Source organism: Scardinius erythrophthalmus, assembly GCF_964197995.2.
Source record: "Scardinius erythrophthalmus genome assembly, chromosome: 1".
Classification (NCBI taxonomy): domain Eukaryota; kingdom Metazoa; phylum Chordata; class Actinopteri; order Cypriniformes; family Leuciscidae; genus Scardinius; species Scardinius erythrophthalmus.
Genome location: NC_138221.1, coordinates 47,660,814 through 47,673,928, shown reverse-complemented (window position 1 = coordinate 47,673,928; position 13,115 = coordinate 47,660,814). Strand labels below are relative to the sequence as shown.

General features: G+C 35.8%; 2 protein-coding genes across 2 annotated transcripts; one reads left to right on the top strand and one right to left on the bottom strand.

The window, feature by feature from the left end:
* Positions 1 to 219: 219 nt before the first annotated feature.
* LOC308694371 (uncharacterized protein) lies at positions 220 to 2,482 on the bottom strand. Its single transcript, XM_081371876.1, has 4 exons — positions 2,386 to 2,482; positions 1,693 to 1,826; positions 1,372 to 1,501; positions 220 to 1,044 (listed from the first exon to the last, which is right to left on the bottom strand). The coding sequence occupies exons 2-4, from the start codon at positions 1,793 to 1,795 to the stop codon at positions 843 to 845; spliced, it is 435 nt and encodes a 144-aa protein (XP_081228002.1). The 5' UTR covers positions 1,796 to 1,826; positions 2,386 to 2,482; the 3' UTR covers positions 220 to 842.
* Positions 2,483 to 3,057: 575 nt separating this feature from the next.
* ift70 (intraflagellar transport 70) lies at positions 3,058 to 13,046 on the top strand. Its single transcript, XM_081371865.1, has 19 exons — positions 3,058 to 3,253; positions 3,415 to 3,480; positions 3,703 to 3,912; positions 4,437 to 4,493; positions 4,636 to 4,771; positions 5,064 to 5,168; positions 5,245 to 5,373; positions 5,662 to 5,711; positions 7,537 to 7,689; positions 7,827 to 7,892; positions 8,173 to 8,226; positions 8,324 to 8,389; positions 8,539 to 8,615; positions 8,799 to 9,009; positions 9,734 to 9,805; positions 9,947 to 10,050; positions 10,475 to 10,553; positions 11,067 to 11,196; positions 12,450 to 13,046. The coding sequence occupies exons 1-19, from the start codon at positions 3,200 to 3,202 to the stop codon at positions 12,584 to 12,586; spliced, it is 1,956 nt and encodes a 651-aa protein (XP_081227991.1). The 5' UTR covers positions 3,058 to 3,199; the 3' UTR covers positions 12,587 to 13,046.
* Positions 13,047 to 13,115: the final 69 nt, after the last annotated feature.

Here is a 13,115-nt window from a genome sequence, read left to right as displayed (position 1 = left end):
TTAATTCATGCTTGGATGGATGGATGGATAGATAGATGGATGGATGATAGATAGATAGATGATAGATAGATAGATAGATAGATAGATAGATAGATAGATAGATAGATAGATAGATAGATAGATAGATAGATAGATAGATAGATAGATAGATAGATAGATAGATAGATAGATAGATAGATAGATATGTCAAAAGTTAGCTAACACACCGAAACTTAGGAGTGAATGCAACAGACTGAATTTATTATAGCTTACATGAGATGGCAAATATGAGTCAAGAGATATTAAGCATCTAATTACCATGCTCATCAGATTATAAGCATTAATACACAATGGGAAAAACAAAATTTATTTTGTTCCTGAAAGTTCTTAGCTTGTACATAATCAGTTTATACCTGCATGAGTCATTGATCATTTTGAGAGCTGCAAATGCACATATCACTTCACTGACAGTCATGCATATTTGAATATACTCATACAGACTAATTCCAACTACAGATTAAAGTCAATGAAATGTAATACTCTTGTGCTGAATAACAAATGCATATATTTGTTTCTTTTTGATTAGGAGTAATAGAAGTATTCTAAAAATAAGTCCCGTGGTAACAGCTGTGTTTTTTTGCAACGTTAATTATGAGCAGGCTGTCACATTTTAAATTGCTGCTTTCAGATAAACCACATAGAGGGACATTCAGTTCAGCATAGTGTTTATTACCTGTTTCCCAGCAACATACAGCAACAAGATGCCAAAAGAGTGAGAAGCTCAAAGAAAGACTGCGAAACGAATCTATATGATAGTCGTTTGCTGTTAAGAGAGATCCAGCTCTACTCAAGCACAGAGCTTTTTAGGAGACAACAGGCATCTTCTTAATGACCCGTCTGCGCACCGGGTTAGCAGGTGCTGCGCTCGCGCTGGCCCTCTCTGTCTTCAGTTCATCGATAAAGGTTTCCAGTGGTCCAAACTTCTCGGTCAGCTCACCAAGATGAGTTTTCAGGGCATTGAACTCCTTGTACAAGTCGTCTAGCGCCTCAGAGAGAGGTTGGATCCTATGTGGAGTTAAAGAGAGAAAGAAATATGAGAAGCAATAACACTATAGCACAGTCGCTGGTTGGAAAAGTACTTTGAGGAATATGAAGGTGAATAGTTTCCAAACCATAAGGAGCCAGGAAGTTCCACATTAAGCACATAAAATATTTAGCTAGTTTCCAGTATAATGAAATGTTCAGCTCTAAAAAAGAACACAGTCCACATTTTAGCATAACTGCAGATACCAAAATAACAATGTTGTGTTCCTGCTGTTTTCCGTCTGTGGAAAGAAAGAATGCCTGAATCTGAGAGTTTGATGTAACACATTGAACCTCATGAAAGTCTACCTGGAGTAGTCAGGCAGCAATGACTGATGGTCGTTCTGCAGGAGTCCTTTAACTTGGTTCAGGATGTCAAACCTCCAATCATCAAGCACTTGAGTCAGATTTGCTACTCCTCGCATGTTAACTTTCTCAGCTGAGGAACCGAACAGCAATATAGTTTACATTTTTTATCAGACGAAACAGCAGTAATATTATCTAGCGGTCTTTTTTAGGTTCATATGAACCAAAAAATTGTGAAACCACACTTTATAGCATAGAAGCAAAACATATAAATGCATAAATTAAGCAGTATGGGTTTTATTAAACAAAAAGACATCCGCTCACAGCCGTCTCGGTAGTTCCACTCCTCTTTTGCAATGCGTCTCCTCTGACCACAGACTATGACCACGGTCATGGTCAGGAACAATAGTTTCACTATGAAACTCATCCTAGTTCTTGATGTTCCCTGCACAAGTAGCCTACAACAACAGCAAAAAAAAGATTATGTGAAAGCAAATTTCTTCCCCAAGAAAATGTTGAAATGACTGCCCAGGTCTTTTCCACTAATCTACTAAGCAGATGATGTATGTTTACTGAGAGATAAATCAAGTCCTGTGCTAAACTCACTATTAATCTTAATCCTAAAAATAATATTGGTGCATAAACACTGTATTTGGTTTCAGGGCACAATCTGTGCAGACTTGCTTGATAGCTATGCATGCAATTTTCTTCATGGTCTGTAAGAAAGCTACATTTTATAAAACAATGTACATGTAAAAATAGAATAAAAAATAAATAAACAATATATATATATATATATATATATATATATATATATTAAATAAATAAATAAATAAATATATATATATATATATATATATATATATATATATATATATATATATATATATATATATATATATATATATGAATATATAAAATGCATTTAACATTTTTTAAACTGATACGAAGAGCCAAAACAGTCTAGATTCTTGGAATTATAGAATTGTCCTGGTCTAAATACCCATGTTTACTTACCAGTCAGAGAGTTTGGGAAGATGTGTGCTCTTTTCAAGTGCCCCAGCAGTTCTGTGTCTGGGTAGCTGCACCAGTCTGTCCCAAGACTGAAAAACACTCCCTCCTGTTTTAAAACATTCCCTCATCACACACATCTTTTCCAAACACTTGGCTTGTACGAGCAAGCCACTATGGTTTGAATGTCAAAACTCTCCCTTGAGGTTCAAATAGTTCTGTAAGGATTTGTTTGCTTATTTGTGACTTCTGCGCTTAGAAAGTTAGCATGCACTTTAAGAGTGTGTTCTGTCATTGCCATATATGTGAAATAATACAAAAAGAAAAATTGTAGGCTACTGCACCTTTTTTGCTCTTATTTATGTTTGTTTGCTGCCGTTTTGTAGCCTGACACGTTATTATTATTTTTTAAGTAGAGATTTATAAAGGGAGCCTCTTTCATTTTAAAAGTCTGTATGGAAATATAGTTTGAGAGCTTTTAGCAAAAAATAAATTGTTAACACATGAAAAATGCCACAGAAGCTGGCATATTCTGTTTGTATATAAGTTTTGTTTGTGTTTAATTGTTTATAGCCTATAGGCTATATAAAATGAAGAAATGTACAGCATATTCCAATGTTGTATGTTAGCACATTGTCTTTCAGCCTCTGCAGAATAATGATATGAATATGTCACATCCGTTTTTGAAACGGTTGCTAAGCGACAGCACGGTTGCGTCGTGTCTCTGAAAACACAGAAGGCTGCATCTTTAACTTTATTAATCTTGACGTTTTTGTTTATGGGATAAAGCTAACTTTACATGTAGCGATTGTGTTCGATAATGCCGCTAACAACGATTAAAGACGGCGAATACACGGCCACCGTGTACAAAATGGTCAGTGATTAACTTAGCAGTTAGCTGCTCAAGCTAACAGGCTAGCTTAGTTAAGCGACCTGCTACTGTTCTCTTAAGCTATTTGCTTGCTTTTAGCGAAGCGTGTGTCGTTTTATCGAAATTATTGGCTTTTTACTAATCCTTATTTCTTTCTTTATAAGATCAAAGAAGGGCGATATGGAGACGCAATTCATATTCTGAGCAAAGAACATCAGAAACACACTAAAGTAAGTTGCAGGAGTCAAACTGGACTCATTCTTTACATTGAATCAAACGTCCTTTGCTTCCAGTTGTGCTCTCTTTTGTTAAGGAGACCTTACCACATATATATATATATATATATATATATATATATATATATATATATATATATATATATATATATATATATTCCTTTATATATCCATAGTATATTGATATTTGATCTGACAATCTCTGTTTATGTCCAGTCCAGGGCTGCTCTGTCTCTCCTAGGCTACTGCTACTATCACATGCAGGACTTCACTAATGCAGCAGAGTGTTATGAACAGCTGACACAGCTTCACCCAGAGGTGGAAGACTACAAACTTTACTACGCCCAGTCTCTATATGGAGCGTGCGCATTCCCAGAGGCCATGAAGGCTACATTTCTCTTAGACAGCACAGCTAGTCATACTAAGGTAACACACCCATCTGCAAATAACCTTAAACCTGTTTTGCTGTTGCTTGTTGCATCAAATTTGTAGATGCGACCATTTAATTTATCTCGAAACTGCAGTTGTCACAAAAAGAGGTTTTTGTTCATTTTTTAATTGTTTATTTTTGGTGCCTTATTTTGAGGAGCTCTCCGCAGTTCTGGGATTCCTACAAGGTATCCTAGATTTTTATGGTAAATTTAGCATTTTATAATAAATGTTAGAAGATTCATCATGAGTGATTAAAGTCACAAAGAAGCTCAGCATCTGTAAAGATCAGAGGAGAAACCACAGTTTTTTAATAAATGCAGCCTTGGTGAGCATAAGGGGCTTATTTTTAAAAACATTTTAAAAATCTTACCGTCCCCACATTTTTAAACAGTGGTGGCAGTTAAAATAACAGTTCTTTTTTGTTTACTGTGAAGATCATAACATGTCACATTGTATCCCTTTTAAAAATAATAATATTAAAAAAAATAAAAAACATTATTCATCCTTTTTCTAAACAGATGATCAAACTGCAAGCTGCCATTAAATATGGAGAGGAAGATTTTTCGGGAGCAAAGGTAACATCTTTCTTTGTTCCATCATTTTTTTAACCCTCATTCCATTCCAAACCCTCTCCTTCTTCCATGTGGAAAATGAATCACCATCTGACCACATGAACGACTGTTTATTTTGTTGGAATATTTGGTATTGCTTCTCCAGACTCTGGTTGAGCAGTTGCCTCAGGATGATCCAGACTACGATGTGGATCTCGGATGTTTGCTTTATAAGGAGGGCGAGTATGAAGAGGCTTGCAAAAAGTTTATGTCCTCCATGAACGTATTGGGCTACCAGCCAGGTGAGCATGAGCTTCTTTAGCACTGGTTCCGTTGAATTATAACTGTGTGTGTTTGTGGTGTCTACATGCAGGAGCTTAATAGACAAAACACACAAACGCACAAACTGGTTTCTCCCAGCAATTTCTTTTGCCAAGAGTAGCAAAACATAACATTGACTGGTTGACCACACTGCGTAAAGGTAGTAATTTTGATTTTTATGGAAATGAATGCGGTATGGAGAACTTTTGACACACTGATGTTTTCTAAAACTAGCTGTGCTGGACTATGTCTGATTGTTTTTTTCTATTACAGATCTGGCATACAATATAGCACTCTGTTACTACAGTTTAAAGCAGTACGCTTCAGCACTCAAATATATTGCGGAAATTATTGAACGTGGAATCAGAGAGCATCCAGGTATGTGTAACAGAAAATCTTTTAAGATGTGCGATGTTATACAGTTCATTTCAGTGAATGATTCTTATGTCTATAGAACTCAGTATTGGAATGACAACAGAAGGCATTGATGTAAGGAGTGTCGGCAACACCCTTGTCCTGCATGAAACCGCTTTGATTGAAGCCTTTAATCTGAAAGCAGCTATTGAATACCAGCTGAAGAACTGTAAGTATAGATAAACCATCCGACATGATGTTTCACTTTGGCGCCTTCCTATCATATACTTTTTGATGTGCACTCTATTTATTCATAGTGTATAATAAACCGCAAATCCATTCGAATAATGAATGGATCCTCCCAGGATTCAGTGTTTTGCTCAGTGCCTTTGTGCAAAATTTAGCATGGGGTGATACAGTGCTCTGTTTTGACTGCTTACTCTAGCAGTTACTACTATTGAACTTCAGTGAATGTAATTCAGTGATACTGGCCTCTTATCTCTAAATATTTTTGCAGATGCTGCAGCACAAGAAGCACTGACTGACATGCCCCCCAGATCAGAAGAGGTACTAAAAATGTCACCTCTGTGGTAACACTTTGCCCCCTTGACACTTGGCATTCGCGTGCATTTCCTATCCGGATAGTTTCTGGATATTGTTTAGCAGAACTGCATTCAAATGTGTCTGTTCGCACTCATCCATTATTTAGGAAAACAGCACTTACATATTGCATCAGAGGTTGCATTTACCATGTTTTCTGCCATTTACAGAATTTTTAAAAGCGAAATGGTTTACAGTAAAACAGTATTTTTTTTCACAAAGTATCTGGTCTATTGTGCTGTCCCGCTAAAAAGTAAAGGATGCTAATAGGGATTAGATCAGAAGAAAAAGGAAAAGGGTACATTTTAAAGTGCTTCTGCAAAAAAACAGATCATGAGGGAAACGTGAGCGAGGATTTGGGGAGAGAAATTTTAGATTTTAAGTGTAGTCGAGTGAAATAATTTATGGAATATTGTTCATTAAATTGGGTGAGCAGATTGCAAGACCTCAGTGTCTGTTGACTTATTCATACTTTGCAAGCAGAATAAAAAGAGAAGAAGCTGCAAAAGCTCTTTAAAGACTGATAAAAATAGAGCATGATGAAAAAGTGTACAACCTAGTCCGTCAAAGTGATGGATCATTATTGTTTGTAGCGCCACCTCATTATGTGATATTTAATCAACGTGATCATTAGATATTGCTTTAATCAAAATGCATTTGCATTTATTATACCGTGTGGCATTTATACTCCGTCAATTAAAATCAGTGATTCACACACAATCTGATTTATACTTGACTTTAAATGCATTCAAGTGCTGTCCGATTGTAATCTGACCACCAAAAGCACCTATTAATGTATTCATAGCACATTACTGTTTTATTACAGTATATTTCCAGGTGATTTAGTTCTTCTCATTTCTGTAGCAATGCCGAAAACAAAGGCTGCCGGATAAGATGAGATGCCTGTCAAGAGAATATTTTCTTCATTAGTTATGCTGTTTGATCTGAGCGTGCTCACTCTTGCAGGATAGCTTCTTGTGAATCAATGTCATAGGCATGCCAGTTCACATGCACACTTGCAGAACTTTTATCCTATATTGACAGACCATGTGCCGCCCATTTCAGAAGAAAGAAAACAACCAAGTCAGTTTTACTTGAATAGCACAATATAAGTTTAATTTTTCCAAATTCTTAGAAGATTGTCTGGAGTTATGCACTGGGAATTTGCTGTTATTGTGATTCCGGTGCAGGTTTAATCCTTTTCTGCAGGGGTTTGTATTGTGAGAGCTGGTAAGCTCACACCTGCTGGCTGGAATGATGGTGGGCTGTAGGGACATGTTTTTGTGCTAGTTTGTGCTGGCACCAAAAAGTTAATGAGTCCAAACAGTGATCCATCTTACATAAGCACTCATTAAATACACTGTTTCTTCCTGTAGGACAGATATTTTTAAACACTACATCTGTAGCTAGGACTAGCGCAAGGAATGCACCAGCGCAAATGCTATACAATATTCACATGGTTATGCTATTTCATTGAAAGAGATCCTATATAGAAAGATATAGAATTTTGGATTGAACTAACAATAATACAGTGTAATTTCACTGTTAGTTTGTTGAAAAATAACTCTTCATGCATATCTTTTTTGAGAAATGCACAAGCGAACATATGCTGCCCTCTAGTGTACCAGAATGTCACTGTGATGGTTTACCATTAAAGCTAATTTATGTCAATAGCAGTTATCCTTATTTTGCTCTTTTTGTCTCTTTCTATGTGTAAGAAATGCTTTTATTTTGGAAGTCTGTCAACCATAGAAATGATGATCATTGTTTGTATCTCTTTTTTTACATTTAGGAGCTGGATCCAGTCACTCTTCACAACCAGGCCCTAATGAACATTGACACCAAGCCCACAGAGGGTTTTGAGAAACTTGCTTTTCTCCTTCAGCAAAACCCCTTCCCTCCTATCACTTTCGGCAATTTATTATTGCTTTACTGTAAATATGAGGTGAGCGTACTTCATTGATGAGTGTTCAGGAAACCAGTTGGTTAGTGGCATAGAAATTATGCAACTCAGCTTTAAAGTATTATAGAAATGTATTTTTCTTTCAAGAAGTGAGATTTCTTTGCTTTTTCCATCTATAGTACTTTGACCTTGCCGCAGATGTCTTGGCTGAAAATGCTCATCTCACTTACACGTTTCTCACACCGGTAAAGCAGAAATTATTTCGTAGCAATTTTATTTCCCATCAGCTCTGTTGTATGTGCACAGTTAGCAATTTTAGAATTAGAAAATGCAATCATGTAGAAACAAGTCTCTACTTTTTATTAGCCCAGATAGTCATTCCATTAATAACATCTACATTCATTCATGTGGCCATATGGCATTTGCAAGTAATAACACACCAGGTGATAATTACAGAGCTGCCTCATTCATCGGTCCGAACTCGCGTCAAGACTATTGGGCTCATTTTTGTATTCTCCTTTATAGTACCTCTATGAGTTCTTGGATGCCATGATCACATGCCAGACAGCACCTGAGGAAGTAAGTGATCTTTTGCAGAGTTTTCTGAGTTGGCAAGTACCTAGTGAGCATTTGTTTTTTGTTTTTTTTAATGAATTTAACTTTGTATGTGATGTAGGCTTTCCGAAAATTTGATGAAATTGCTGGAAAACTGACTGAGCAACTACGCAAGGTTACAAAACAGGTTACAGCTTGGCATTTTCCCTTATAAGAGTTCACAGTATTTATGTCTGCTTGTGTCAAATATTACTCCCTGAATACACCATTAAATCAACGTGTCTGACACTGAGAAGGCTAATTCGAATTTAGAAACTAAAATCTCTTTCCTTTAAGGTGCAGGAAGCAAGGCATAATCGGGATGACGAATCCTTAAAAAAATATGTCCAAGACTATGACGAGGTTCTTGAGAGGTAAACTTAAGATTAATTTATATTTATGCGTTTAGATGCTTTTATCCAAAGCAACTTTCATAAGAAGAGATTACTAAAGCTTCATTCTTAGATTTCTGTTCCTTACTTCATTTATGTAAATGAATGTAAAATGGTCACTGTATATAAATACGTTTCAGTGTTTTTCGTAACTTTTTTTTTAAGGTACATTCCTGTGCTAATGGCACAGGCCAAAATCTACTGGAACCGCGAGAACTACAGCATGGTGGAAAAAATCTTCCACAAGTCACTGGAGTTCTGCAATGAGCATGATACTTGGAAACTTAATGTTGCTCATGTGCTCTTCATGCAAGATAACAAATATAAAGAAGCCATTGGTTTCTATGAGCCCATCGTTAAGAAGCATTATGATAATGTAAGTATGATGTTGCTGAATGTGCTTTTCTTTTAGATGAAAATAAGAATGGTAACTTACGAAATAAAGTCAGTCCTCAGAAAGTCTGCACTCTGTAGTACGGTAATTTAGAAAATCAGAAGTATAATTTAGTAAGAATCTAGTTTGAAAACAGATTGTTCCCTTTTCTTATATACATATATTTAACATAAATCAGTAAATATTGTGTAAAATTAGTGACATTTCATCAGTTATGTGTATATCTGCAAATATCTGTATTTGGATTGGTCATTAAAAAACAACCAGCAGTATTTAGCATAAACAGTGGGATCCAGATGTGTTTTTAAACAAATTAAAATAAGATGGTAACACTGAACTCAAGAGGGATCTGAAGACATGTAGTTCATCTTTGATGACTCATGGATTTATTGTGGATAAGATTTCCTGTGATGGTGGGTCACATTTCTATGTTGAAGTACTTGGCACAGCAGACAATTATATAACAAATCTAAACCTTTAAAAAATAAAAACATGTTCTTTGCTCCTCTGCTCGCTAGCTGGAACAGTGTAACATTCAAGAGTGTCCCTGCAAAACAAAACCCTCGGTAAAACGATCTGTGACTCTTGGAGTCTTGCTGTGTGACTGCATGGAGTTTGCAGCATGATGTTTCTTCTTTTTTTTTTTTTTTTAAAGAGTGTCTGTTATTAGAATCCTTGAAATTGATTGGCACATTTTGTCCCGTAGATCCTTAACGTTAGTGCGATTGTTCTTGCTAACCTGTGTGTGTCATACATCATGACCAGCCAAAATGAAGAGGTAAAAATTTTAATCTTATTTCAATATAAATATTGATACTAATTGGAGCAGCCTTGTTTCATCATATTTTTATCTTTCTGTGTTTTTTTTTTTTAATTTAATTTAATTTTAACCTTCTGGTCCACCTCTGTGTGTGTACAGGCAGAGGAACTGATGAGGAAGATAGAGAAAGAAGAGGAGCAGATCTCTTATGAAGAGCCAGACAAAAAAGTATTTCATCTGTGTATTGTAAACCTTGTAATCGGGTACGTACAATATTTTTACATAATTGTTAAATCAACCCATAATAACATTTTATATCTAATCCAGTGTGTACAGGTACTATTTTTCACTTTACTTTTTCTTTCTGAAATTTCATTATAAACCAATGACATTATGAGAACAGTCTGTGTAAATTACGCTACTGTTTAAAAGTTTGTGGTCAGTATCTTTTTTTTTTTTTTTTATTAAAGAAAATGAATACTTTAGACAGAGAGATGCATTAAATTGATCAAAGGACACAGTTAAAAAAGATAGGATTTCTATTTCAAATTGAACTTTTTATTCATCAAATAATCCTGAAAACAAAGATCACAGTTTCCACAAAAACATTAAGCAGCTGTTATCAACATTTATAACAGCATATTAGAATGATTATCTGTAATACTTATAATACATCATTTCTTACAGGACTTTGTACTGTGCTAAAGGGAACTATGACTTTGGTATTTCTCGTGTCATAAAGAGTCTTGAGCCATACAACAAAAAGGTAATCAATATTTAATTGAATGTTTTTAATAAAACCCATTTTTAGTGTGTTCAGACAGCACATAAACTTTCATTTTCCTTACTTGCTGTATTTCTCTCAGTCTAGCTCAGTTACCATCCTCAACATGTTATTTTTGTGTATTCACAAATATCTATTGAAGAGGTCTTGACTGTATCCAGCTGCATAAACAGTGTTACTCAAAGACCTCAGCATTCTCGCTCTCATGACACTGTAGCAGATGTACAACACTGGATTGCTACTGCACTTCCTTTTGCACCCCATCTCTGCCTTTGGTCTCCTGTCACCCAGGAGTCTGTACTGACTATGTACATTTAAATCCCCCCCAAAAAATCATGTTTGGTTAGATGCTTTCTAAACATGTTGAATTTCTTAGGGTGACAAGGTCTTTAGCCTCAAGTTCAACCGATGTTTTCTGTTTTTACTGATGTGATTGCCATGTGATAATATATAATTATTTGTGCTTGGGATGACAATGACGTCCTGTGTTTTTAGCTTGGAACAGACACGTGGTTCTATGCTAAGAGATGTTTTCTCTCACTACTGGAAAACATGGCCAAACACATGATCATGCTCAGGGATCCAGTGGTGCAAGAGTGCATTCAGTTCCTTGAGCACTGTGAATGTAAGTATTTCCTCTAAAGAAGTGGTCTGATCCCACAGATAGTAGGGGAGAGCCGGGACGATTGAAACGCGGGACGGATGAAACACTTGAGATTTCCTTGAAAACCACTCGCGTCATGTACGTCAAATTTCGTTAGCACATACAGCACACAATGCCTACCATACCCGCAAAAACATTTCTTCCCTTACGTCGTGCCGCAAAGCTGTTTTTGAGTGCGGTAAGTGAATTCTTTCGCGCGGTACTTTTTTTTTTGAATGACAAGTTTGATTTATTGTTTCATGTGCCATTGTAATGATAATACGGCAGGTGTATTAGTACTGCAACACACCCTTAAGTGTGCAATATCAGAGTTTTTTAGTTTAAGGGCAAAAGAGGTTTAAATGACAGGAGGCGCTGTCGGGACCGTCCCGACCGCGCATCCTTCCCGTTAAACCTGGTCAAAGCCTATACTGTTCATAGAATCATATACTGTTTCTAGACTTGTGTTTCTTTTAATGCAAATTAATTTTCAATTACGCAACACATCCTATCTCTGTAATAATCATCAATTGTCCAATCTTCAATAAATTTCATTTATCGTCTTCTGGTTGACCTCGTTTTCTTCATAATAACAGGCTATTCAACTAGCAAACACTCAATATGACTCAAGGAAGAAATGTAGGGAAATTAATTGTGAATGGATTTGTCTATCTTCGTCAAAATAGCCCATTAGAAAGATTACAAAATGAGCATAGGCTTATCGCCTATTGTTTATTGGGCGACATAACAAAAATGGTTAATATGAACCTTTAAATTAAAATAAATGACAAAATATGTTTGTAACAATATGTACATAAGTTACTTGTCAGGTATTGTTCACAAAAATAAGCATTAGATGAAAATTTGCCGTTTAAACTGTTATGTTTCATCCGTCCCACCCCTGTGTTGCAATTGAAACAAAGCACAACTACCGTTCAAAGTCAAATTTTACTTAAATCATTGTATATTTGTACCGAATAACACATTATACTAATCTCCCCTACCTCTAAAACAGGTTCTGTATTCAAATGTAGCTGGACTGTGCCAGCGCAAAGCTATAATCCTCCTGTAATACTGAAAGCATCAAAATCTAATCCAGTGATTATGAGTTCACTGTTGTTTTGATTGTTTAAATCAGGGGATGAAATGCTGTTTTTTGAAAGCTGAGATGCTAATTAATTTTCAATCCTGAGATTCTCCATGGGACTAATTACTTTTTTAACCCTCCCCTCTAGTGTACGGTAAAGATGTGCCTGCCATCATAGAGCAGCCTCTGGAGGAGGACCGCATGCACATTGGCAAGAACACTGTCACATATGAATCTCGCCTGATAAAAGCTCTCTTCTATGAAGTCACAGGATGGAATGAGTAATCCTTACACATCAAATATCTATATTAGAACAAGATATTGGGAAAATATTCATCACAGGCCACAATTTTCTCACTGGCATAGATGATGATTTGACTAATAAGACATTTCAACATGGCTACTTTCTAAGCAGCTTTGGAGAGATCATGCTGTGTCTGGACTGAAGTCAAACATGCATTTTTAAGCATGCATTCTCTGTAATAATGAGCCCACAGGGGTTCACTCCCTGCAAACATGAAAGAGAAAATATTAACCAAAGAAGGGCATTTTTGTTTTCATTTAAACTAAGCTTTGTTCATGTTAAAATTATGCCTCTATTTAAATTTTTTTGCTCAATGCTTTAACGTGGGAGGCATTAGAATTGTTAGGATAAAAAATGTATCATAGTAGATTTTCTTTATTTATTATAAAGTACACATTTTGTTAATTTGATTTTATTAAACGGTATTTTCCTGTAAAAGTTTTCCTGGCTATTTTGCCCTTCTTTGCATCATGTGTTTTCACCTAGACAGCATTAAATCTACCACACATT